Below are 26,525 nucleotides of genomic sequence, written 5' to 3'. Positions count from 1 at the left end.
ACTACCTGAATATAGACCAGGTTATTCCATCAATGGATTTTTTCTTCCCTGATGACACGGGCATATTCCAAGATGATAATGTCAGGATTCATGGGGCTGGAATTGTGAAAGAGTGATTCAGGGAGCACGAGATCACCATTTTCACACATGGATTGTTCACCACAGAGTCCAGATCTTAACCTCATTGAGAATCTTTGGGATGTGCAGTGGTCAGACTCTACCATCATCAATGCTGCAAGATCTTGGTGAAAAATTAATGCAAGACTGGATTAAAATATATCTTGAGACATTGCAGAAGCTTATTGAAACAATGCCACAGTGAATGCGTGCAGCGATTAAAGCTAAAGGCGGTCCAAGACAATATTAGAGCGTGTGACCTTTTTCCAGTTTTCTGACCATACAAACCTCATTTTGGATCATTTTTGTTAATTTTAGCATTTTCACACAATGTAAAGGGCAAAAGGTTAAACAAGTGGGTTTGATCCTCTGCACCAGCAGGAAGCAAGGGTTGTGGGAGAGTGAAGAAACAGCACTTTCTCCCCCATCAACGTTCATAGCCGAGATGCCCTTGAGAAAAGCACCTAACCCCAATTGCTCTCCAGGCGCTGAGGTGGCTGCCCACTGCTCTGAGTATGTGTATCCTCTTGTCACTAGAGTGTGTGCATGTGTGTGTAACACAGATAGGTTGCATGCAGAGGCAGATTTCATTGTACCGCTGTCCAGTGGTGATAAAGAACGATCTTAATCTTCATTGATTATCCAATAAACGATGTTAGCAAGCTCAGTGGGTGAGGGTCAGTAGTGCTTCCACAGCTCAACATGCTTGGAGGAGAACACTAACTGCTAATTCTGCTAGATCATTTAACAGATGCAGATTAATTAACATTGCTGTTAAAGAAGAAGAGGTTTGGGCTATACATTCAAACCCACCCAGTGAAAATGAGACCATTTACGCTCAGTTAAAAGACTCACAGCCTCACAGCATAATGCTACTACTACTGCAATATGGATCTCACTAGAACTTTATACTGCTGCAAACCTGAGTCGTTGTATTTGTCTAAAACCTGTGATATTTGTTTTATTTTACATAGTCCACATACAGGACAATGAAACTGAAACACCTGGTTTTAGACCACAATAATTTATTGTCCTGACGGACAGTTCTGGTGGAAACAGGAGAGTTGAGGTGCACATTGAATTCTGCACCCGAACATCCCTTTCAGACAGCTTCCTCTTGCGTCCACAGTTAATCCTGTTGGATGTAGTTCCTCCTTCTTGGTGGTATGCTGACATTACCCTGGATACTGTGGCTCTTGATACATCACAAAGACTTGCTGTCTTGGTCACAGATGCGCCAGCAAGACATGCACCAACAATTTGTCCTCTTTTGAACTCTGGTATATCACACATAATGTTGTGTGCATTGCAACATTTTGAGCAAAACTGTGCTCTTACCCTGCTAATTCAACCTTCACACTCTGCTCTTACTGGTGCAATGTGTTATTAAGAAAGATTGGCCACCAGGCTGGTCCAATTTATCCATGAAACCTCCCACACTAAAATGACAGGTGTTTTTTTTTCATTTCATTTGTCCAACCCCTATTTCTTTCAGTAATATGTATTATTATTCTTATTATTATTTTTCTTCCAGCATTTCTCTCACTGGCAAATGGAAAGCTGAAGGTCAATGTGTTTAGCTGGAGTCTGACGTTGACCTTAGCCACTGTTATGGCCACCAGTGAGTGACATTGATGAACAGCCATAAACAGCATTTCATAACCGTTCTGTTCTGAGTGTGGAAAGGAGATCATTGCAGACTCTGCTGTATTTTGAGCCAGAGGACTAGTGGAAGTCTCTGTGATTTGTGCAGTAAGACACGGTAGTAATAGAAATAACCCGCCCACGTCACCACCATCAGAAAGTGCTGCATCTCTTAAGCCTATAATCTCCTGCTGTTTCTCTTTTCTATCCATCTCTCTCTATCTCTCATTCACAGCTGCCTGGTTCCTCTCTCTCTCTCTCTCTCTCTCTCTCTCTTCCTCTTTCTCTCTCTCTCTCTGCTTACTACACATCACTACAGATTTCCTGACTGCCTCTGATTGGTCTGTGTGGGCAGGAGGAGATTAAGGGGCGGTCCCTGATCAGCTGGAGGGCAAGAAGAGAGAGAGAGGGAGGGAGGGGGGAGCGAGGGAGAGGGATGCAGGGATGCTGTCTCTTTAAGAGTATTTTTAGGCTGGCAGTTAGCAGTGGTCAGTGGTGGGGAAAATTATCGTTAGTGGTGGTGGTGGCAGTGCAGTAGCAGCCTGTGAACATGGCCGAAGAGGACAAACCCACACTGATGGAGATGCGGATTTAACAGCTTAACAGACACCCTGATATACTGCAGCCAGGTGGTCTTAGGTGGTCTCAACCTTTTGCTCTCTCAGGGCTAAAATCAAGGTAAGGGAGCTTTTATTAATAAAACATTGTTCAAACATGGAAATATTTCAGATAATTGAACTATTTCACATCTGCATATACTGTATACACACTTACATATATGAGCACACACATATACATATACTTCTGACACATACAGAACAGTGTATATATGTATGTAATGCATGCATGAACATACATTCATACATTGAATACTATTATACAATAGTACAACACTATACATTGTATATGTTAACATTGTGTCAAAAGTTAATGATGAATGGATAATGTTCTAATATATATATTTTTATTTTTGTATATCATATCCTAGTGCATCAGTAGTCTATTTATATATGTTTGAACAGATATGTCTTTTTTTATTTAATGAAATAATGAAACTGGCAAACATATGATGCATGGCCTATAAATGAAACGAAATAGAATCTACCATAGATTGCACACGATTTTACTATAAGTGATTACTATGCTCTAAGCTATATTTAATCACTTTATTCAGTGTTATATTATATCAAGTACCCTTTTTAAAAAGGTAGATGTAAAAATATGTAGAAAAAGTTGATATCCATTCTTTTTCGTTATGAAAGCTAATTGTTATATTATTTGTTATAAATCTAAATAAGTGTCAGAATTGCACCAAAATAGATTCTCAAAAAATACACAAAATTAATAGTTACTATCCTTAGTTCTCATATTATAAGTTAAAATGGATCTCAAAATCTCAATTACACAAGCTTCAATTTGGAATTCATTATTGCACATCTCTACAAAAGAAGTCATTAACTTGAATAAATAAAATAATTCAATAAAAAAATATCTTATGTCACTAGTCTATTTATATATGTTGGAGCAGCCATTTCTTTCTAAATAGATAGTGTCCAGGTTTTTTTTTTTTACCTCTCCAGGGCAGGTATTTAAATTTAATGAAACTGGCAAACAGTGTGTGATCAGGTTACTGGATGCATTACAACCTGACCCTCTGATGTACTCTACACTCTTAAGCAGTGTGTGTGTGTGTGTATACGTGTGTGTGTGTGTGTGTGTGTGTGTGTGTGTGTATGTGTGTATGCTATTAGAGATATAAGCTCTCGTATAGTGTGTGAAATCAGACTATCGAGATGCAATTGGGATTCATAAATATTTTGGGTGTGTGAGTGCTAGCTGAAAAGACAGTGGGTGTTTGTGAGTGTGTTAGTATGTGTGTGTGTGTGTGTGTGTGTGTGTGTGTGTGTGTGTGTTTGTTTGCAAGCTGGTCCATCTGTTTTTGTCTTTGTGCCTTGGAACACGAATACGTTTGAATGAGAGTGAACAGAGTGTACAGGACTGAACAGTACAGGAAAAGTCATATTTTTATGACAATGAATTAAAAAAAATCTCAAATTAAAGGATGTTCTTTTATCAATTGAAAATGTTTGTTTAGATGAAAAATATATCTTCTTTGGCAACATCCCTTTAATTTTTTGAATGCTGTTTTTTAAATATAATCCTAAATATAATAAAATGTCACATGTCTCTATCAGCTGATGGCAAACTGCATGAACAGGATTTAAACAGTTTTACATATACAGTTAGACCACTTTTGTTGCTAAAGCAATGCTGGCTATTATTTTCGTCCAATATAGTAAAATTCATCCTATAGATGATAAATGATTTGTAGCTCAATATTTTGTTAAACATTCTGGAATGTAATAATTCTGAGGAATACCATACAAGATGTAACATTGATGCATGAGTGTTAACAACCTTTTAAAGCTTTCTTAACAACAACCTTCACTGGATGCAAAGTATCTTCACTAGTTTAAAAGCTATTTACTCTCTTACATTTTACATGAATGATACTTAAGGAATGATTCCTTATCTTCTATGGCATATTTGGCTTGAAGAGTGTAAGTCATTCAATTTGTTTTAAGAATTTAAATCTGTTTGGTGGATGATGTAATACATTAAAAATGCTTTAACTAACCCTCCAACCCTAATCAGTATGCTAAAAGCACATAACAAACCAATTAGTGTTTGGATAGAGGATCATACCACACATTTCTGCATTATCTGAACAGTGGCAGACAAAATAAAACTATTAAGAGCATTGTGCAGCCAAAGTGTACAGCATTTATTCCCATATATATCATATACACAGTCCAGTCAGAATCTGATAAGCACCTTCTTGTTTGTACACCCACTGTCCATTTAGAAGCACTCTGAAGTTCTATTATAGCAGACTGCAGTCTTTCTGTTTTTCTGTATACTTTTATTTTCCCGTTTGACCCTTTTCTTTAATGGTCAGGAAGCCGCAGGATAGACAACCACAAAGCTGGTGGGTCCTTTTCAGTACTGCAGTGACACTGACATGCAGGGTTCATATGGTCATGAAAAACCTGGGAAAATCAGGCAAATTGAAAATAGCTATTTCCAGGCCTGGATAAGTTTTGCAAATATTAAAACACCCAAAAGGTTTTGGAAAAGTCATGGAAATTCTGTCTATTTAGCTATTTTGCGCTAACAAATACGTCAGCTCAGAGTTAATTCAGTAATTTAGCCCCACACAATGGAGCTCTCAGGATCTGACGCACATTTTATTATTAAAGATTGTGTGTCAGCATTTCATCTGAATAATTTTGGAACTCCCATAATCAATTTTAATTACAGTTTTAGTTGATTTTTGGTTGTATTGTCCATGTCTGCACTGATGTTTTAAAAATTGTATGGTCATAAAAATTTGACTTGAATGAAAAGTCATGAAAAAATCATGGAAATGTATTGGTTCAAACGTGCATGAACCTTGGACATGACTTTTTGCTGGATATTTCTGGTTGGTGGACTATTTTCAGTTCAGCACTGACACTGACATGTTTAAGAACTCAAGCAGCACTGCTGTGTCTGATCCACTCGTACCAGCACAACACCCAGTAACTATACCACCATGTCATGTGTGTGTGTGTATGTGTGAGTGAGAGAGAGAGAGAGAGAGAGAGAAAAAGAATATTTAAGCAAGAGGCAGAGGAGAGAGTCTTGGTGACCACTGAGAGTAGATGACAAATGTCTGAAGGTTTATGCATGCTTGATGAAACAGTGTGTCAGGGCCAGTGGAGCGGCAGAGCTTTCAGACAGGAGAGCAGACATGGCCTCACATCCCCTACAGCTAGCTTTATTATCTCCAGAAACAGAACAAGTGCATGTGCACTGCAGCTCTTCCTTTCACATACCCCCAGTATAGCAAACAACATGTAGACTACATGTAGTGCTCACTGTATATGTAGACAGGCCTGTTTCTATAACACACACACACACACACACGCACACACAATCTATATAAAGACCTGAATTTAATTAGTATTGCATGCACATTGACTTAATTGCTTCTGTAATGTACACTCAAGTACAGTTCATGGCCTAGTCATGAACCTAAATAGAATATGTATAGAATTCATGTATGGAATTTTTTACATGCATTTTCATGCAGCTGTATCTGTCAGTGCTATATCTGCAAATCAAACTGTAATTTTTTGTTAAATAACAAAAAAACACATTTTTACATTGATGTAAAACAATGCACAATTGTTTTTTCACTTTTAGATGAATTCAAATTAGCGGCTGTAAGCAGTTTAAAAGTAATAATAATTAATGTATTTCACTTGTTTCATGGAATCACATGACATTTCTATAAGCAATCTATTCTTATTTTAAGGAATTTAGGCTATGGTGTAAAATGTATTGAAAAAAAAGTGCACCTACAGTGCACCTTCCTTATATTTTATTTTAAATAATTGTGTTAAGTTTCTTTAGAGCTATAAACACAAAATATAGAGAAAAGGAATCCCGTATATGCTGATTGTTAAGAACACCTTAAGAACTTATACAAATGAAAGTCAGAAAGCCTTTTTTGATGGGGTGGTCATTATTGCAAGAACATTAATATTAAATATTTTTTTACTTTAGAAAATAAGACAGTGTTGTCACAAAACTGGTCAGAATCTAAAGAAAATGTCATTACTGCAGCAAAATGATAAAAACATAAAAAATACAGTTCCTAATTGATTAAATTATACTGAAATAAAGTATATACAAAACGTGTATGTCAACAAAATAAATAAAAATAATTCTAAACCTAGAATGTTAAACATACACATATATATATATTAAAGTTATTTTATATTTTGAAAACAACTTGACAAATTCACAAAATGTGAACAAATGTTTTTTAACTTATTTTACGACAGTCATAACTGAACTGACAACACTGGTTTGGCAGTTGTTCTTTACATTTACATTGAAATTTAATTTCATGATGAATGAACCAACAGAAATGCTTCAAAATTCTATTGGAATAAGTCTTCTTACATTAACTTCCACTGAAAGTCATGTTTTTTTTTGGTTCTGATATAAAGTTGTGCATTTTGAGATGATTTTGTGTGACAGTGATGATACATGTAGAAATAGCAGAGCAGCGCTGGGTTCAGAGAGTGTGTAATCTCAGTCCAGAATGTGTCTCTGTGAGTCAGTTGAGATTCTGGGAGGCTAGTCACGGCTCGTGTAGGCCTCGCTGCCTCCACTCCTCCTCTTCCTCCTCTTCTCTGGAGCTCTAATAGGAGCGAATGCTTGAGTAACCGGTGTAGACGAGCCAACCTGTTTAGATGGGTTCATTCTGGAGTCTGCCCATACTGAGACAACCTGCCCCATTTACGCAGATTCACTGTATTCTCAAAGGTCAGAAAGGTTGCATAGAATGTAAAGCAGAGCAAAACCAGCTATTAAAAGGTATAGACCTGAGGACTGCTTATGTTGAGTGGACATGTCTGTGGAGGTTAAGATGTTAAAGGTCAAGCCCGATTCTGAGTTTAATGAAGCAGAAGCAGAAACGGTCCTGATTGTGAAGTTTGGCGCACTTAATATACTGTACGTGTCTGTGAAGATCATGAGCACATGTCTTTGGATAGCGACATTTAGTGTGGATCAGCATTTTGTTTAATTAAAACACACATTAATCAGGGTTAAACCCAATATACTGTATATCTCACGCTTACAATTTAACTACATTTGTTTTTTTTATGCATGTTTTAATGCAAATAATCAAAAAAGTTTATAAAAGTATATTCATCACTTCAGTTTCAATTGACATTTAGGTTTATGGCATTTAGCTGATGCTCTTATCAAGAGCGATTTACAAGGCTATTCGTGTTACAGAGCAGAGGTCACTGTAGTGTTAGGTGTCTTGCCCAAGGACTGTAGCCAAAGCATAGTCACCCAGACCAGGAATTGAACCACAGTCTCCCACATGACGTGGTAGCTCTCTTGCAAGTAATGTTGTTATCCACTGCACCACATTCATCATTTTCATGGAGTGACAGCAGGACTTATGTGAACCTGATCATCAATATAATGTAATTTCCACCCAGAGACCAATAACGGCTGCATGCCAATGATGGCATATCATATATAGGTCATATATACAGTCAATGAATACAGCTCTTCTGATCTTTTGTGACTGTAGCCTCATACCGCTCATACAGCTCATACAGCTTTAGTATTCCTCTTACAATGGAGGCTCTCAAGGGGAACTGCAGATTCCACTGTGCAGAATAGAAAATGCTGTAGGTATTGCTTTAATAGCCATTTAAAAGCCACTTTAAAAGCTGCATAGTACAGTAGCTTTATAGAGAGAAAGAGAGAGAGAGAGAGAGAGAGAGAGAGAGAGAGAGAGAGCATAATTTTAGTGCAGTTCTTTTACTGCATTATCACTTACTGCATTTCTATTGGTACATTCATTACAAAAAAACACTTTAAAGCACTACCAGATTCAAATTATGTAAAAAAAAAAGTGAAAATTAACAATAATAGAGATAATTGAGACAAAAATGCACATCCTGAATTGCTCTTAGTGAGAGATTGTTGATTGCAAGGCATGTCTCTACTCACTTTTGGTAGAGATTGGTTAAGATTCTCTGCCTGAGCCCTACCTGATGCCCTACCCAAACTCAGGCCGGGTCTGGCCGGAAATCTGTTCTTAAATAATAGGTCTATGCTTCTTCAGTGTTGCAATGTTATTTAACATCATTCTGATCAGATTACACTCATTTAAACAGACTGAATATGTTTTAAAAAGCTCAGTTTAACATTCTACTTACTAGTGAGAGATTGTTGACTGCTAGGCATGTCTCTACAATGTACTTTAAGTAGAGTTTAGATTCTCTGCCTGAGCCCTACCCGATGCCCTACCCAAATTCAGGCCGGGTCTGGACGGAAATCTGTTTGTATTATTTCTAAAGATTTTTCTTAAATAATAGGTCTATGCTTCTTCAGTGTTGCAATGTTATTTAACATCATTCTGAACAGATTTTGCTCATTCAAACAGCCCAAAAATGTTTTAAAATGCTCAGTTCATCTTCATTTGCAGTGGTCTTGTGAACAAGAACAAGAACCTGGACTGCTATGAACCGGAACCATATTGTTTATAGTAATGAATCTAGGTTTTATTTCCAACCAGCAACAGGGTACTAAAGATTAATTGTAGATGTGCTGGTTCACCAATAAACATATACTCCACTGCTTTAATACTGCAGTCATCATTATATTGTCAGATATAGAAATCAATTCGAAATCAATAACTCATTTTTGATGAGTTGTCTTTTTGTCTAAAAATATATGGTCTATACCCATTAAATGTGTGAAACAATATGCAGCCTGTATTTTAGGACTATCCTGTTCTGTGCTCACAAATGTACAAGTGTGTATGTTTACACACTAGACAAAACAGAAATAAAGGCTTCATAAAACTGCACATTTTTGTAAACAGCCATTTTATTGCTTTGGTCATTCTACATTAGCCCTGCTTTTATCTTCTCAGGACATGTGTGTCCTGCTAACACACACACACACACACACACACACACACAGGCAGAGTGAGAGTGATTCCAGCTTCCTGCTGTTCACACAACCCCACGCGTGACGCAACAAATGACCATCATCGCCCACAGCCTCCCCCAGCACATGACACACATGCCAAGTAGGAGTAGGGTGTGTGTGGGGGCTTCAGTTCCTGCACGACTCACAGCCCCCACAAACACACACACGCACACACACTCACTGCTCACATTTAACTCTCTCACGGTTCACGAGTAGTGTCGCAAAATCACGTCTTTCTCCCTCGCTCACGCTCTCGCTTTTAATGGCTTTCAGCGTTCCTGCTCACTCGCCGTGTTCCGGGAGTGAGCAGCCTCCCTGTTCACATTCAGGAGATGCTGCACCAGGAGATTGCCCTGAGCACTGGAGCTGTTTTTCCATTACTCCGAGAGAAGAAACTGAGCTTAGCTATATGGGAGTGTGTATGCCAAACACACAAGCAAATGTAGGATTTTCCCAGTGGTACGATAATCTGAGAGGATAGAGCACTCTCTCACAGCTTATGTAAGTAATGGCATAGATCACGTCATGAGATGTCTTTCGGCCAAGTTGCGTCCAAATGGCCTTCCTGTAGCAGGGGCTATTTTAAATTGGAGCCAAAAAAGGCCCTTTCCGAAATACATCAAGTACCGGTGCTTTGGTGCAATGTTTTTACTACTCTATGATACTCTATTTTCACAGAAAGTGATTAAGCTTAGCTATAGACTATGTTGTCCTTTCAATTGACATTTAAAATGGCATTTAATATGCAGTGCAGTCCAAGACTATGTTGGACTGAGTCTATTTAAGACCACATGAGAATCGATTTAAGGCTCCTTCAGCTGGTCACCAATGTTGATAGTATTTCAATGTCTGGCCAATGTTTAATGCCAATGTCAGTTTGTTGTGGAATACGCTGATATTTTGCTGTTTTTATTTGTCATGTTAAACAACCAAACCCCAACATCTTCTTAATGTAGCATGGCAACATCTAATTGATCTAATCTAATCAATTCTGACCAACATTAGAAACCAATAGACTGTTAAACTGGTGGCTGTCGCCTGATGGGTTCATGTCATGTGCAAACCAATTCTAAATTAGTTATTCTAAACTAAATCATTTTCATACACCTGTGTTTATTAATGCCAAAAACCTTAACTTTCACAACAATTATTTATAGCATTTCCACACCTGCACTTTGCTTGGACAGGTCTGAATAGAGTGAATACATATTTGCACCAAAATGCAGACCAAAAGAACTGTCAGTCTCAGTCCGGTCCTAAAAAAAATCTGGAGTGATTTGTTTGTGGTTTAGAATGTGATCCGATCTTAACTAAACTGAACTGAATATCAGGTGTAGTCCATTGATCTACGCTACATGGCTCATGGAGTCAGTTAACATGGTATATACCCATATTAGTACTACAACTATTAACAAATGCTATTTCTGTGTGGAAATTTGCAAACAAACAGAACATAGAAACTTTTTCCCACATTTACTACCTGCTAGAGTCTGAGAGAAAGTTCTCACATGGATTTGCGTGACAAATTTTGTTGCACTTGTATTTTTCATTGTGTGAAAACAAACCAAACCAAGGGATGTTATGGAGTCGGACCAGAAAAAAACAAACTGTAGTTGTAAAAACAGATTTTGAGACTTGTCTTCTTTAAAATACTGTACATTTATGTGCTACACGTATTAAAAAAAGACATTTAATCCTTAGAAATTTCTACAATAGGTTTCCACACTGTTCTTGTCATATGGTTGTGCTGGACATGTAGTCGTGTAGTCTTTTTCAAAGTGGTTCTTAAGAAAAAGGGTTTAAGACCACTATAATAGGACAACCAGAGATGGATGTTTTAATTTGGGAAATATCCTATTCTAGCTAATGCTAGGGTTATTTTTTAGTTAAATTAGGTTTAGTCATTGACTTTTTGCAGTATTTTAACAGTATTTTAAATATAAGGGCATTCTGAATATTAGTGTTACAACTTAATAAGAGAATAATAAGTTAATAAGAGATATACATCACTGGTTGTTTGAGACCTATGAACAGAGGTTGCACATGATGGTTAATATGCTTCCCTGCAACCAACTTGGTTGGAAATAATTAAACCCAGTGTCTTCCGAATGGTGGTCTGTACCGACACACAGCAGCTCTGCAGTAAACGGTAAAGTGTTAGTGAAAGCTTCTTTCAATTTGGCAGGATATAATGAGTGCTGGAAAGGAATACAGTAATGGTGTGATTTGTGCCCCAGAGGGATACCACTTAGGCAGACTGGAGTTTACTTGCCAGACTGTTTGGACCACTCTTGTTTTCGCATTGCGGGGCGACAGGCTCAGGCTCAGACATCTCTGAATGTTTGCTTTGATCTAATGGGCCTTTTAGGAGAAAAAAACTCATCTGGGCTGCGAGCCGACAGCCAAGAGCCACAAGCTATGCACTTCCCAATTCATTCTGCTTTTCAGATCTTCGCGTCCACCAGCTGTCCACTGGGAGCTGGAGAGCACCGACGACAATCTCAGATAGCCTCCCAGAGGACAAAGGAACATGAATGTGTCCCTAGGAGGGGCTTGATCATAGCCTTTTCATGCCCTTTCATTCAGTTTGATCAAACGGATAAAAGATAAAAGGCGAGGGCTGTCAGGGTCCTCCCTATATTTGACAGATTATCAGACCACTCAGATGATATGTTGCCACTCAGGATGGTGAAATGGAAATGATTGATGATTGCGTCCAGGTTTGCTCATTTGCTCATTGCAATATCAGGCCTCTTTAAGCTTGGATGAGACGAAGATGACCATTTTTATAAATAGATAGCAGTTGGATAGTATGGATGCAAATTTGTTTTGATCCAGGTTATGAGGAAATATGTTTTGAGAGGTTTCACAACATTAAACCAAACATGGTTCCTAGAGCCATAGAGGGCTCTTCAGTGAGAACCATTAAGGAGCTGTAACCATATATGCTGGATGCAGTGTTCATGTAGCCTATATGGACAAACATATTGGGACAACTGCACCTACATTACTTCTTCTTAAATCAAGGACATTCAAAAATTATCCTGCTTTTATTTCAGTAACTGTCTCTAGTGTCTAAAGAAAAAAAAACTGCTACATTTTCGAGCACTACTCTAAAGATTTAATTTAATTCTGCATTCAAGTCAGGATATTGATTGATCACCACCCTACCACATTATTTCCAAACTCCTCAGATCATTCCAAAAACATTGGGTGAAGCACCATCATTCTAGAGAACACAGTCACACTGTTTCACAGCTCTACGACTCTACAACTAATGCAAGGTAAATGTGTACCTCTCTAGCCTGTCACTGGCATGGTGGAGTCAATATGTTCAATATTTATCTGCTTTTTTTATTTGCAGTACTTTTCTACAAAGACTAGACAAGCTGTTTTGGATTTTGTTTGCATTTGACCTGTGCATCTGTGTTAGCAATGAGTACACTTTAAAGTAGCTGAATACATTCATTTAAAGTAGTGTCTGCAAACATCTAGACATTTAGTGATGTCTAGCTTTTATATTCTCCATTAATGGAGACAATATAATGACACACAGTCTTTGGTAGGGGGAGGATGCTGTATGAAGGACTCAGGTAATGTCAGAAGGCCCAGCATAGCTGTTGGGTTGTTATGGATTGGCCATTAGCTGAGGAAAAGCAGTCATTAAAATTGCTCTCAGGAACAGATCTGACTGATACAAGGCTATACCTATCATTTAGCCACGAAGATGCATGGCTCACTTTGCTTGGACAACAAAAAAACAGGCCATTGGCTGCATAGGATCAGAAATTACACTTTAATAATTGGGATGGCTGCATAGACTTAGCAATGGAATATAAACAATAGGGATACTCTTTCTTTGAAAAAACATATTCTGTGGCATAAATTATGAAGGAGTTTATGTTTTATGTACCTACCGATGTGATTCTGATTGGTAAAAAATCTAAAGCCTTGCTCTCAGAGCTGTAAGACGCAGACCATATATTTAGTAGTTTGAGACATGAAGGGCCCTCATGAATATGGCTTGTAATAGTTATATATCTTTGTACTGCAGTCCTTTACCATATAATATTTCAAGTAAATACACAAACACACACAAACCAACACAACATAAGCCAGACTAACAGTAATGTTACCTCTTGATATTGGATAAAGTTTGTCAGTCACTAAAGATGTTTTTACACATGTATTTTTCCCCTGGTCCAAATCAGTTAATGAATTTGTTTACTTGGAGTGTTTTAACCTCAGTTTGGTTTGCTTTCACACAAGGAAAAACCTAAACACACCAAAATGTGCCCTGACAAACCACGCAGGTACTGCTCCTCTTATCGGTCAGAGCTGTCTCTTTAAGTCTCTTTAAGGCTGTCCAACTAGACAATCTGGCTATAAAATTACTAGAGTTGTTTTCCAAAACTGTAACTGTGCATGCACACCGCAAGTGGCAAAAGCAACACAGTGGCTGAACCTCTGGAGTATAAAAAAGGCCCTGGTATGAAATAAATGAAGCTCTGTATATTGTTTATACTCAGGGTTGCCAGGTCAAACGAAAATATCTAACCCAAAATCACTCTAAAACCTGCCCTTCAGAAGCTTATACTTGCCTAAAATATACATATGTCTGTCAAACGTTTGAAACAAGTGGCAAAACAACTGTGAGTGTACAACTTTTTTGTATTTTGTTTATAATGGATTTATTATCAGTACTGCCAGTTTTCTTAAAGTCATTAATTATATTGTGACATTATTGATTTATAAGTTCTTTATAATAGTTTTATATTCCAGTCAAGAACATTTAATAGTAACATAATTAGACTGCTCTTACTTTCACATTTTTTAAATGTAATTTCTGGTTACATTGACTTTATTGGTTGGTTGATTTTAGTGTCAACTTGTTCACGTTTGCCCATCATGTTGAGGTAACATCCAATTCAAATTCATTCCTTTTTTTATTTTTTGGCACCATGCCACAACTGAATTTTTTACCTGTGATTTGATTTTAAAACAAGCCCGATTTGACGGAAAAACGCAAACCTGGCAACTCTGTTTATACTGGTTGATTCAACAACACTGTTAAATACAGTGTACAGCCTGTCTACTAGCTCGTAAACACATCTGCCAGCCACTCATTGGCTGCTGCACTGGAGATGGAGAGTGATATTTTCACTTGTGGTGTGCACGCAGGGTAAGAGAGAGGGAGAAATGGCGGTTGGTCATGGGTCATTGATGTTCACTATAATAATCCTGGTGCACCTGCAGTTGGAGCTACTTATCTGACCTTGAGAGAAATGCATGCATAATAAACAACAAAAAAATCATATCATATCAAATAAAATACATTAAATGCTCGCTTACCATCACTTAAAATAATGTTTTTTTTGTTTTTAATCTGGACATACTAAACTGTATCTGTGAATGTTGAGAAGATCTCTACCCAGCAAACTATTTAACCACAGTGTACTCAGCCCATCCCACTCGTTCAGTTTGCCCAGCTGATTTTTGTGTAAACACATTAGCGTGGAAACGACGACTCGTTCAGTCCCTTTAACTTCAGTTTTCCTGAGGTGATGTGCTGATCACCTGTCACGGCTCGGAGCATGCGCAGTAGAGCGAGAATCCGAGACGTTGCACGTTCCCTGGCGTTATTTTGCTTTTCCCACGCGTTTTCGGACGAGGTTCCGCCCTGCGCTTCTCTGATTGGCTGACGATTCACGCTCACAGTGCAGAGTGAGTAGGCAGCACGATCCAATACCGGCCTGATAAGGCGAGGGGGCTGGCTACTACCAGCCAATCAGAGCTCAGTGGGCGGGGCTTGCTTGAAAACAGGTGCGGAAAAAAACAACACGGTTCTCTCCGTAACCTCCATCCACTACGGAGCCCGGAGCGACCAACAGCCGAACAGATAACCGCTTAAAATGGACAAATAACTCACCATGAGGTAAGAGAGCGATTGGTTACACTAGAATTGGCTTCATTCAGCACTGTGGTGTTGTTGTTTTGGTTGGCATCTTCCGGGAATGGATGCTGATGCTGGGCTGTGTTTTTTTTCTGGGTTTTGTCGGCTGTCTGTCTGAACTGGATGCTGCTGCCCATCTCGGTAAGCTTGTGGTTGTTGATGGAGAAAGCTGAGAAATAGGTTAGCTCCAGCCTCAGCCTCAGCCTCAGTTAGGCGCTTTAAAATGGTCAAGGGCAAAGGCACAAGCACCGGGGTGGGCGAGGAACCTCAGCTCTCAGCGGTACGGGGATAGCGTAAGCCGTATTTCCACCTCTCAGGTCCCTGAGGATCCCCATCCATATCATTAGTAGTAGGCTTACATGGCAGGTCGTGACTGGAACCTATAGCTAACCTGTAATCTACAGCCTACAGCATGTTCAGTACTATACTAATTCTGATATAACCCAATACAAGCAGCCTGTAGTAGTCTGTAGTAGGGCTGGGCAATAATTCAATATCACTATATATCATGATAGAAAATGCATATCAGAATTATATATGGACTCAAGACATATACTGTGGTCTAAATTTGGCCATGCCATTATTCAGTATCAGTATATAAATATATACATTTTTCAATAAATGTTATAATATACAGCATCTGTCACTAACTGACATTCATTACTGGACACATTACATTAATTGCCTTTTTATTGTTTATTTAGATATCAGATTTATATCGTATGGACCAAATTTTGGCCATACCATGATTTAATATCAGTATATAAACATATATTTTTAAATATACATTATTATTTACAGCGTCTCTCACTGACCAACATTTATTAAAGAGGAGCATTACATTAAATATCAAATAAATATATATATATTTGTAGGTACAGACATTCACTGTTGTTGTCCATGTATATTGCTTTAGGAAATGTCTTAATAATAGTGATATGATTTTAAAAAATTGCTACATAGATAAGTATTTCTTATTAAAAGGCACATTCATTAAATTAACTGGTACCTTTTTTTAGACATTTGTGCACAAAGGCATATGTTGTGTTGGCTGTTTTTCTGTGACGTTTTATTGTTTGTGGCCTTGTTAGAATTATATCATATCGACCAAAATGAAGACAAATAGCGTCAGTGTCCAAGGGAAAAAAAGTATTACTGCATAATTTGAACAAAAAACAAACTCTCAAACTGTTGAATGAACAGATATAAAATCTTTAGAAATTCCCTGAAAAAAAAACTATTTTTGCATTGAGCTCCATTGAAAGTAAGGATGGTTTTATCTCTCTCCTGTACATTTGCTGTTTTGGAGATGCTTGTTTTGTTTTGGACAGAGCTTATAGTGTGGTAATATAAATGTTGGCCATTATATCGCCCAGCCCTAAGTGTAAGCCCATTCATATCCATATTAGTAGGTAGCGTGGCAGTAGTAGTGTATGGTAGGAATGTATGTGAATGTTACACTTAATGCCTTCAGTATGTTCAATACTGAGATGATGAAGCCCACCATAAGCCGGCTGTAGAAGTTAGTAGGAGGGCTTGACAACAATTGATATTTATATAATTATAAAAAATATATAACATTGATATATAATTGCATTTTTTAGTATTTTTAAATAAGATGTTTTGAGACATTTAATTTTGACTGTATCTTCCAGTCCTAAAACCAAATACAGATACATACATAATCCCAACAGTACAAAGACCATTTCCATTGATGCCTAGACATTATTAACAGCATCTGTCATGTTCTTCATTAAAGAGGGCATTACATGAATGGTTAGATTCAGATGTTCTTGGCTAGTTTTCTGATGTTTTTTTAAATTATTTATATTGATATTGTATAGTAATTATATTGTATCGCTTGAAATTAAGAAATATATTGTCGTACAAATTGTGTCCATATGAATTTGGTAAGGAAGACTCTGTCAAGTCTATATTGTCAGTTTGTGCTGGTATTTGCCTGGTAGTGAGTGTGTAGCATACTAATTAGTCCTGGGTACATGCTTGCACGTGTGGAGGGTTGTGGCATAGGAACGTTCCTCACAGCTACGGAATGTGAGACATATTTTTCTCACAATGGTTTAAACACACCATAAAACTAGTGCAGATACAATAAGACTAGTGCCTACTACCTTACTGTCTGTAAGGCAAATTTGTGTGCCCTTAATATCATTATATGGCAACACGTGCATTTAGCAGGGAGTGTAAGCTGGAGGTGTGAAACGTGCTAAGAATCATTTGTAGACATTTTGATCCTCCTCATCCTCATCTTCATGTCTGCACACAGTTAGGACTGTGAATGACTGTGCATTCAGCACACGCCAGCTCTGGTTGTGGGCAGTCCGGGTTGTATTTCACACTGAAAGGAAGACATCTGAATACGTTTGTGGTGTGAGGAACACCGAGACGTGATCAATGGCTCTGGTGTGGACCGCTGTCCAAGGTGCTGAAGGGAAACGTCGAAGCCCTCAATGTTTTAAACGGAGAGGCAGTCAGATGTTCTCCTCACACATGCAGTGTGTGTTACTCCATGCAGTGAGACAGTGCTTATTGCACAATACCTGATATATTCATATGTTTAAATTAGGTGCCTTTCTTAATTTATATTTAATTATTTATCAGTCATTAATATCCTCTTTTCATACTATATTTCACTATTCTGGTATTTACTCTATCATAATCACCCTCACATTTGTCCAGTTGTCCAGTGCACAGTAATATAGTGTATAGTGAAATAGTATAATATAGTATATTATAGATCTGGGTGATACTACAGTATTCTATAGTGTTATATTGAATTGTGATAGATCATAAATATATTGTATAAATATATTTCATCAGCGCTTTCTAAAGCAATGACCAAATGCAGATTGTGTTATGGTGTGATTAATCCTGTTTAATTAGTAATAATTAATTAGCCTCTTTGAATAAAAATCACTACAGGTAATCTGTAGTATTAATTTATTTTTATTTTTTAAAAATCAGAAATTAGCATGAGCATGAAAATAGGTAAATAAATACTGTGGAATTTTAACAATTCAGGAACACTTTACAATAGGAGTACAATAATTAACAGTACTTATAAAATGTCTCAACTCATTATTAATTGACACTGGTTATTAATAATTAAAACATTTTTAACTAATGTTATAAATGTGTATATTTTGTATTTGCATGGCTTTTGGCATTGCCATCACTGCTATCCAAAAATATATATATTCCCATATTAATTTTTCTACATCATTTGAACCCAGCAGCTGTCCTCTATAGTGTGTGAACATTTGATGATGAGTGGACCACTAGAAATGCTTGAGAAGCACTTTTTGAAGGTTAAGAGCATGTGCCTTCTCCTGTAAAGTGACCATTATGCAGAATTAGTTTTGGAGTGTGATGATTTATGTATAGTGTATATAAGTGCGCACATATCACATAAGGGAACTCGGTTATATGGTACATTTGTTTTTGCAAAGTATGAATTGCAATGGTTTATTTGTTTAGTTTATTTGCTGAATTATTTATTTGGCATATTGGGACAAAAGAAACAAAATAACAACATGCAGTATTGTATCACCTTTGTACAACATTGCATGACAGTGGATTTTTTCTTAGGAAGGATTTGTTCTTATTTTGACTTGATTGATTTTGAAAATCAATAAAACATGACATTTGACCTGGGGTTCCACATCTGCAAACAGATGTATATATTCAACACTTTCTTTTTTCGAAATTCAAGATCCATTTTTGAGCTTTACAAGCATGTAGGAGCATTTTGTAGTTCTATAATAACAGACTGTAGTCCTGAATCTGTTTCTCTGCATACTTTACTTTCCTCCTTTCACCCTGTTCTTCAATATGCAGAAGCCCACATGACTTTTTTATTTGGGTGCTTGGTCATTCTCACCATTCTAATGACACTGGCATTGGTAAGTTGTACTGGTATGAGTGGAACAGATGCAGCAGTGCTGCTGGAGTTTTTAAACCCATATGCTCCCTGGCTTTTATTACACCCTAGGGACTACTGTTTAGTTACAATTTCAGGGGCCTGGAGTTGTAGGTTGTGGATTTACTCTGGTTAACTTTCTGTGAGGAGGATGATTTAGTGTTGGTTTCTCACTGTGTCTATATGGGCTTAACAGTATCATAATTTCTAGGCTAAAGGTTACTCCACCGATGTTAACTCCAGTTTTACTTCACCCTTTTTTTACCAGTCCTGTGTCGTTTTGTAGAGAAAAAAAGACAAATCTCCCAATCTGCCTTTAAATCCCAACACAGTTTTAAAATAAATGGTCTTTAGAAACGTGACTGTCACTTCACTTTGACATGATCACCCTTTTGGGGAAAGCTAGTGGTGATTGAATACAGTGTTAACAAGCCTCTCTCTCTTTCTCTCTCTCTCTTTCCATTCCCTTTTATCTATTTCTTCTCCCAAGGGAATGTGGTGGCAGAAGTGAGGGATCTATAAAACTGGAGAAGAAAGCCTCCACTGGACTCCAAGGCAACTGGAGCAATACTACATTGATGCCCTCACTGCACCCCTACTGGCAATTCGGGCCTCCGCACCAGTGAGGCCCCCCATTCCAACCTTCCCCTCCCTTTAACCAGTTCCTAGAACCGTACACCCCTCCGACACCATGTTCTCCTCCAACTTCTTGAGTGGGGGGAACCCACTGAGTGCCATGTCTTCTGCAGTAAACAAGCTCAGTCTGTTCGGGGATGAGAGCGAGGCTGGACAAGACAAACAACAGCACCAGCAGCCACAGCAGCAGCCGGGCCCCCTGAAGCCGAAAGCTGGTGAGCAGCAGGGGAACGGACAGCCTGCCTCACAAGGCGCTCCAAAGCAAAGCAGGCAGCAGCCCCCAGGAGGAGGTTCGGGTGGTTCTGGTGGTCCTCAGCAGCAAAGAATGGGCAGAGGTGGACCCCAGCAGCCAGGAGCTGGCAGAGGCGGCCCCCAGAAACAAGGCGCTGGTAGGGGAGGTCCACAGCAACCAGGAGTGGGCAGGGGAGGGTCTCCACAGCAGGGAAGGGGCAGGGGTGGACCTCAAGGGCCTGGAGCCCACCAAGCAGAACCGGCTGCTAAAGTGGGGGGGAAGTCACTCTGCCCAATCTGCAAAAACACAGAACTCAATTTAAAATCCAAGGAACCACCCAACCATAACACCTGCACACAGTGTAAATCGGTGGTCTGCAGCATGTGCGGCTTCAGTCCTCCAGATGCAGCAGTAAGTAGTGCACATTTTTCACTCATTCCTCAACGACTGCCAATTCTCTCTCTGTGCATTAGTGTATTAATGCTCTCAGGCAGTAATGAGACTAATGCAGGCATACAGTAAAAGCTATGCATAGGCACAGAATTAGGACTCGCTGTTGCCTTGTTTACTATAGCTTCCTATTAGGAGATGCAAACTGTTTGTACCCAGTAAATCTGCCATTAGGCATTACCTTAATTTGAGCTTTAGAGTATGTAAACTGCTTTGAGTCCCTATAAAACTGTGCCATTGCAAAGAACATTGCCTAGAACAAAGTGTCTTGGAATATATACATATATATATATTGGGACAGTATACCCCAGAAATAACTGATTTATTGCTACTGATATCATTGTACTTTAATAGCCATAATAGGGTGATTACACTTTTTAAAGAGCTGACATTTATTTATTTATTTTTAATTTAAACTTCACTTGATTGATCCTGAGATAGGAGGTACTATAGGTAAAAACATGAAACTGTAGAAACATTTTTTTTTTAAATAATCTGTAAAATGTAATTAGTCAAAATGCTGTTTTCTTGTAAGTATTGCCTAACTTTTAATTATGGGTTGCTTTGTGGGATAACATTTTGAGCATGAATTGTGGCAGTCTTAGTATACAAAGTTTTGGCACTTTTATCTATCGCAGGGCCTACAGGTAGCTCTTACTGTATCTGACCCCTGTATCTGATCTGTATCTAAAGTACAGCATCTACCATCAAATAGAGACCAAACAAGCCTAATTTTCATCAGGTGTGCAGGAGGGAAAGCATATCTGTCACAAAAAAGGATACATACAGCAGTATGTGTTTAATTATATTCAAATGAAGATCATATCTTCAATGTCCATCTGTTAAAATACATACCTTAAAGGCAATGATTTTGATGGTGCTTATTTTTTTTACCCGAATGTATGCAGTAATATGTAAAAGATGCCAGCAGGTAATAAACACATTTTAAAAGATATGGAAATAAAATACACTGTGCACTTGTTTCACTGCCCCAAATTATGCATTTATGCCTTTTTCACATTATTGTATGAATAAAATATGGTAAAGCATGCTAAGTCTTGCTGCTCTGTTGTCTAGAGTGTTGTGAAGTATTTAGTAAGTTATAAGTCAAAGTTACTATCTACTCATGTGTCTCTGAAAAAAATGCCCATTCAGCATTGCTGACTGTGATCAATGGTAATAGAAAAGAATTCTTATAGAGCGTATTGAGACAGAACTGCTGAGTCTTCAGAAGCAGTCAGTGTGGAGATTCCCTTCAGAGAGATGGGCGTCTCTGAGCAGAATTCATTGAAACCGATTTTTGCAGGACATACTGCATTATATAGAATAGAATAAAAAGTTTACTATGTTGAAATTTATGTTCAGAGGAACTCTAGGTCAGTTCAGTTAGCTGTTTCTGCCAGTCTATGGAAGTTAAGCCTTGGCCATTTACCATTGAGGTAATGAAAAAGGTTTCAGGCCAAACTGTCTTGAATGAGGCATAAGTCAAGAGAGCCAATCAGAAATTTGGTCAAAGGAATAAAGAATAAAAGAATAAAGATCAATAAAATGCCACACTGAGTAATCCAAAAGGGGCTAGGCTAGCTAACAGGGAAAAGGACAATGATTGATAAAAGTAAGTTCGGTGTGCAACAGAAAGAGGTTGGCAATACTTTGCAAAGTCAGGTATGGCAATTAAAAGGACATAAAGCTTTTGAGCTGTTCTCTGAAATTATGGTACCCTATTCAGTACAAAATGTGAATTTATATGTGAATTTGTGTATTAATTTGCAGGCTAAGGAATGGCTTTGCCTCAATTGCCAGATGCAAAGAGCTCTTGGAGGTGCAGAACCCCCTGGACCCCCCATGATGAAACTACCATCTCAGCCTAGCAAAGCGCCCACACCATCCCAGCCCCCTGGAAAGCAAAGTCCCTCCCCAGCACAAAAGAAAGACCCACCTCAGAACAAAGGGTTACCTCCATCGGCCAACCAGCAAACCAAACCTACAGAAGGTCAGAAACCACCAGACAAGATCAGCTCAGCTGCAGCAAAACAAGCTACTGGTGCTCCTGCAACCCCACCATTACAACAAAAGCCATCTCAGCAACAGACAGCAAAAACTAACCCATCCCCTGCCAAGCCTGACCCATCACTAAAGGCTGAACCCCATGAGGAACAATCAGGTTTCTTTGGTTTTGGATTTGGTGGTGCCCGATCTCGATCACCATCTCCTCAGCCTTCTGCTTCTGCTGTTTCTGGAAAGGTTTTAGGTTTTGGTTCCTCGTTCCTCAGCTCAGCATCTAATCTGATCTCTTCAGCTGTTCAGGATGAGCCTTCTAAATCACCCTCATCATCGCGTAAAGGCTCATCTGTTTCCCAGACCTCTATTAATACACCTCCTGCATCTCGCAAAGGATCGGAACCTTCGAAGGACTCCTCCAAACCTCCTGCAACCCAAAAACAAGAAGAGAAGAAGCCACCAGAGCAAAAGAAACAGGACGACATGCAGCCAACCAAAGCATCTGTAGCCCAAGCAAAGAATCCCACCTCTTCTCAAGCTCCAAAAGTAAACCCAGGCAGTCCAAAAGCCCTCCCCAAAGCCTGCCTGATCTGCAAGGTGGAACTCAAGAAAGATCCTCCTAACTACAGTTCCTGCACTGAGTGTAAAAACATTGTGTGCAATCAATGTGGTTTTAACCCAACGCCTCATCAGTCAGAGGTAAGTGGAGCAGTTAAATTACACTGTGTATCTGTATGTTCACATTACCGTTTCTACAGTGAGTTGTGGAGCATAGACTGTGTATAGATGAACAGAGCATCGTCTCTTAAAAGTGAAGCCACCACAGGTCCGGCGCCCCCTGCTGTTTGGTTTTAGAAAGCCACCCATCCCCAGAAGTTTCAATGGCAAAACAGATGACTTTCAATCACGTTTTTTTCTAATATTCTGTAATTCTACCTCCTTTATTTGAATGCAACAGCTAGTGTAACCTCTGCTTATATTGTTAACTTTTTATATCCACACAGAATTTGTTTTTAAAAACGTTATTCAGCTCTATTCTAAAAAGGTGTGGTTATTGTAAAAGGGCTGGTTATGGGCGGGACCAATAACAGAGCATCGGTTCCGCTTCGCTCCGCTCTGCAGCCTGTGACCTCGAGGCAGCCTTCAGGGATGGGGTTATTCAAATGAGTTGGCTGTCTCTCCACAGTCTTCCTCCCTCCTCTGGTCTCTACTGCGCAGACTCGGGTTTCAGGATCACCAACAACGGCGGAAGATTTTGGCTTCATTTTCATTGAATGAATGGGAACGACGACACGGCGTCCATCTTTTTTTTTTTACAGTCTCTGGTTTGAAGTTGTATAGTGTACAGTATTGTCCCTAGTCGTTTAGTGCAACAATAGGCATTATTTCAATAGAAATCAGGAAAACTCAGTGAGTAAGTGTGAGAGTCTGCCAGTCTGTTTAGAATCTGCCTCAACTTTTAAAGTCGTGTACTGTACCCAAGGCTTTTTGGAGACAGAATGTGTCTTGATTTTCAATTACTTCTGTCTATTCTCTGCATAAAGATATGCACTGTAGGAATGAATGCATTATCAGCTGTCACATTGCATGGTGATGTGACGCGCCCATCAGAACAGTTGGCTCGCAGAACCTGGTGGCACACAATAGGCTTTTATATCAACCTGTGCCAGCAAATGAATCATGCTGTCAATCAGACAAACAGAGGGCGTTGTATCTGCTGTTGTAGCTGTGCAGTTCATCTTGGTCCATGATAGTCGTAATAATGCTGCTGTAAAAGGAATGAAATTATAGAAAGTTGGGAGCATTGTCATTGGGATTCTTTTGTGTTGCGTATCCTAAACGTTTGACAGGATTGGCAGGATTGTTTTGTCAGCTTGTGCTGTGAGTTTATACAGTGTGTTGTTCAAATAAGGGTGCTACAAATTATTCTTTGGGACGTGCAATACAGTACAGTGGTTCTCAAACCGGGGCACATGTACCACTGGTGGTACATAAGGCACAACAAGGTGGTTCACCAGTAAATTTTTAAGTTTTTAGTGCATCAATTAGGGGTGTGCCTTATCGTATTGTATGCGATAATATCGCCAAAATTTTTGAATATCGTGAATGATGTTATGCCCTGAAATCTCGTGCCTTAACACTCACCCCTAATTATCACATCAGGGTACTACTTTTTTGCTGTTTTAAGCAAAAAACAAATTCACACTGTTCTCATTTCCTAATAAATATCTACTAGACACAGATCTGTCCAGTATAATTTATTTTACTTTAATCCTGGATATATGGAGATATTTGGAGTGCATTATTATTAGTTTTATGACATTCTGGATTAATTACTTCTGTTACAAATCTGCTAAATTTCTTGTATCTTTTTAATACCTCAGTTAGGGGTGTTCAATATCAAATTGTTTTGTTTCAGTATTGTATTTTAAATTTTTTTGTCATATCGCCAAGAGTATTATTATCACGATAATACCATGAAATATCACGATATTATTTTAGGGCCATATCGCCCACCCCTAGTATCAATAGCAACATATTATACAAGCAAATATATGGGTCTTAAGAATTGGACTGGTTTCATTAAAGACAATGACATATTGTCATTATCTGATAAAAATATAAATTTCAATAGCATTAATTCATAATTTCTAATAAATATCAGGGATATCCAACAGCTTTATTACACATTGCATTTTGTCTCCTTATTATTTACCCCTAGTTTGCTTGCATATGTTCATATGGATGACTTTTAGGTGGTACATGGTCTAAAACATTTAAGGAACCACTGCCATAGTAGAAGTAGAAGTTTTGATATCATAAAGAACCTTTGCCTTCATAAACTCATATAAATCTCTATTGCAAATACATACTGATGTGCCAAAAGTCAGGGGACAAGATCAGGAACCAGTATCATGTCTTATGTAGGGCTGCAACAATTAGTCGATATAATTGACAATGTCGATCATAAAAAAAATAGTCGACTCCAAATGTTCATTGTCGACTAATCGTTAATCTGCAGAACTACACAAAGTACTGGGGACACTTACACAGTTTACACTCAACTTGGCCTCCAAAAGTGCCCAGATTACACATTTCTTCACTAAATATCAGCATTTTCCACATTTAAATGGCAATGTTCTGAACATTTGAAGGGCATTTATATCCCTTGTTCAGCTGTTTCTATCGACGTGAAGGGAAGACAGAGAAAGCTAAAAACAGCAGCTATACCCACGGCATGCAGAGATGGAGGACATGGCAGAAATAATTGTTGACTAATCGACTAATCTAAAAAATAATCGGCAGATTAGTTGACTACCAAAATAATCATTAGTTGCAGCCCTAGTCTCATGACTTTTGCCATATCTCATAGAAGCTAGAGAACACTGTAATGACCTAAGGGATTTGTGTGGTGGTTGCTTGTTGTGTGGTTGTTGCTTGCCAGTTTACAGTGGTTCTTGTAGGGCATCACCAAAAGAAATGTTTGTCGAAGAGTGTAGTATCTAGTCATGTATCTCTTGAAAGTTTACCTGTTTGCATTTTGCAAAATACATGGACTACTGTATGGAAAAAAACATATTTTGTTGGAGTAATTGTCTCTACTGTCCAGGAAAGTTTTTTCTGCTTGATTTTGAAGCATTGTTGCCATTAGCCATGGTGCCAGTAGGCTTATGTTTTATTCTATTGGTAGTATTTCTCCCTACGGACTAGACAAACTGTGTGTATGTTAATTTGCACATTTGTGTCAGCAATGGGTGAAAGTTAAAGTAGCTGAATGCATTTATTAGAAAGGTATGTCAAGAAATGTGTGCAGGTATATAGAAGCTAGCAATATCTGGTGTCTCTACAGAATACAGAATAATGTTAACCTCTAGCACAAAATGCGCTGACAAGCGTAACAGACTGATGTCACGACCTGACATTTGTTGTCACCGCTACTTACACACTCTTGTAGGTCAAACACACCCTTTCATACA

At 38.5% G+C, this 26,525-nt stretch overlaps 1 protein-coding gene and 1 long non-coding RNA gene across 9 annotated transcripts in view; one reads left to right on the top strand and one right to left on the bottom strand.

Annotated features, from left to right (window-relative positions):
• The first annotated feature begins 2,260 nt into the window (after positions 1-2,260).
• Positions 2,261-26,525, top strand: part of pclob (piccolo presynaptic cytomatrix protein b) — a 129,302-nt gene continuing 105,037 nt past the window's right edge. For 6 of the 8 annotated variants that reach the window (XM_049483372.1, XM_049483371.1, XM_049483370.1 and 3 more), the window contains exons 1-3: positions 15,161-15,271; positions 19,720-20,508; positions 22,321-23,247. In XM_049483372.1, the coding sequence (XP_049339329.1) occupies positions 19,921-20,508; positions 22,321-23,247 (1,515 nt within the window). In that variant the 5' untranslated portion in view covers positions 15,161-15,271; positions 19,720-19,920. Of the gene's footprint in view, positions 2,440-15,160; positions 15,272-19,719; positions 20,509-22,320; positions 23,248-26,525 lie in introns of those variants that run through there. The other 2 variants (XM_022679579.2, XM_049483373.1) reach the window with 2 other exon arrangements.
• Positions 20,305-26,525, bottom strand: part of LOC125804545 (uncharacterized) — a 57,985-nt gene continuing 51,764 nt past the window's right edge. Inside the window, exon 3 of the long non-coding RNA XR_007440652.1 lies at positions 20,305-20,393. This is a non-coding gene — a long non-coding RNA (uncharacterized LOC125804545). The remainder of the gene's footprint in view (positions 20,394-26,525) is intronic.

The sequence above is a fragment of the Astyanax mexicanus genome, chromosome 9 (assembly GCF_023375975.1).
Source record: "Astyanax mexicanus isolate ESR-SI-001 chromosome 9, AstMex3_surface, whole genome shotgun sequence".
In the NCBI taxonomy this organism is placed as follows: Eukaryota; Metazoa; Chordata; class Actinopteri; order Characiformes; family Acestrorhamphidae; genus Astyanax; species Astyanax mexicanus.
Note: the sequence above shows the minus strand (reverse complement) of the source record. Positions and strands in the feature narration are given on the sequence as shown.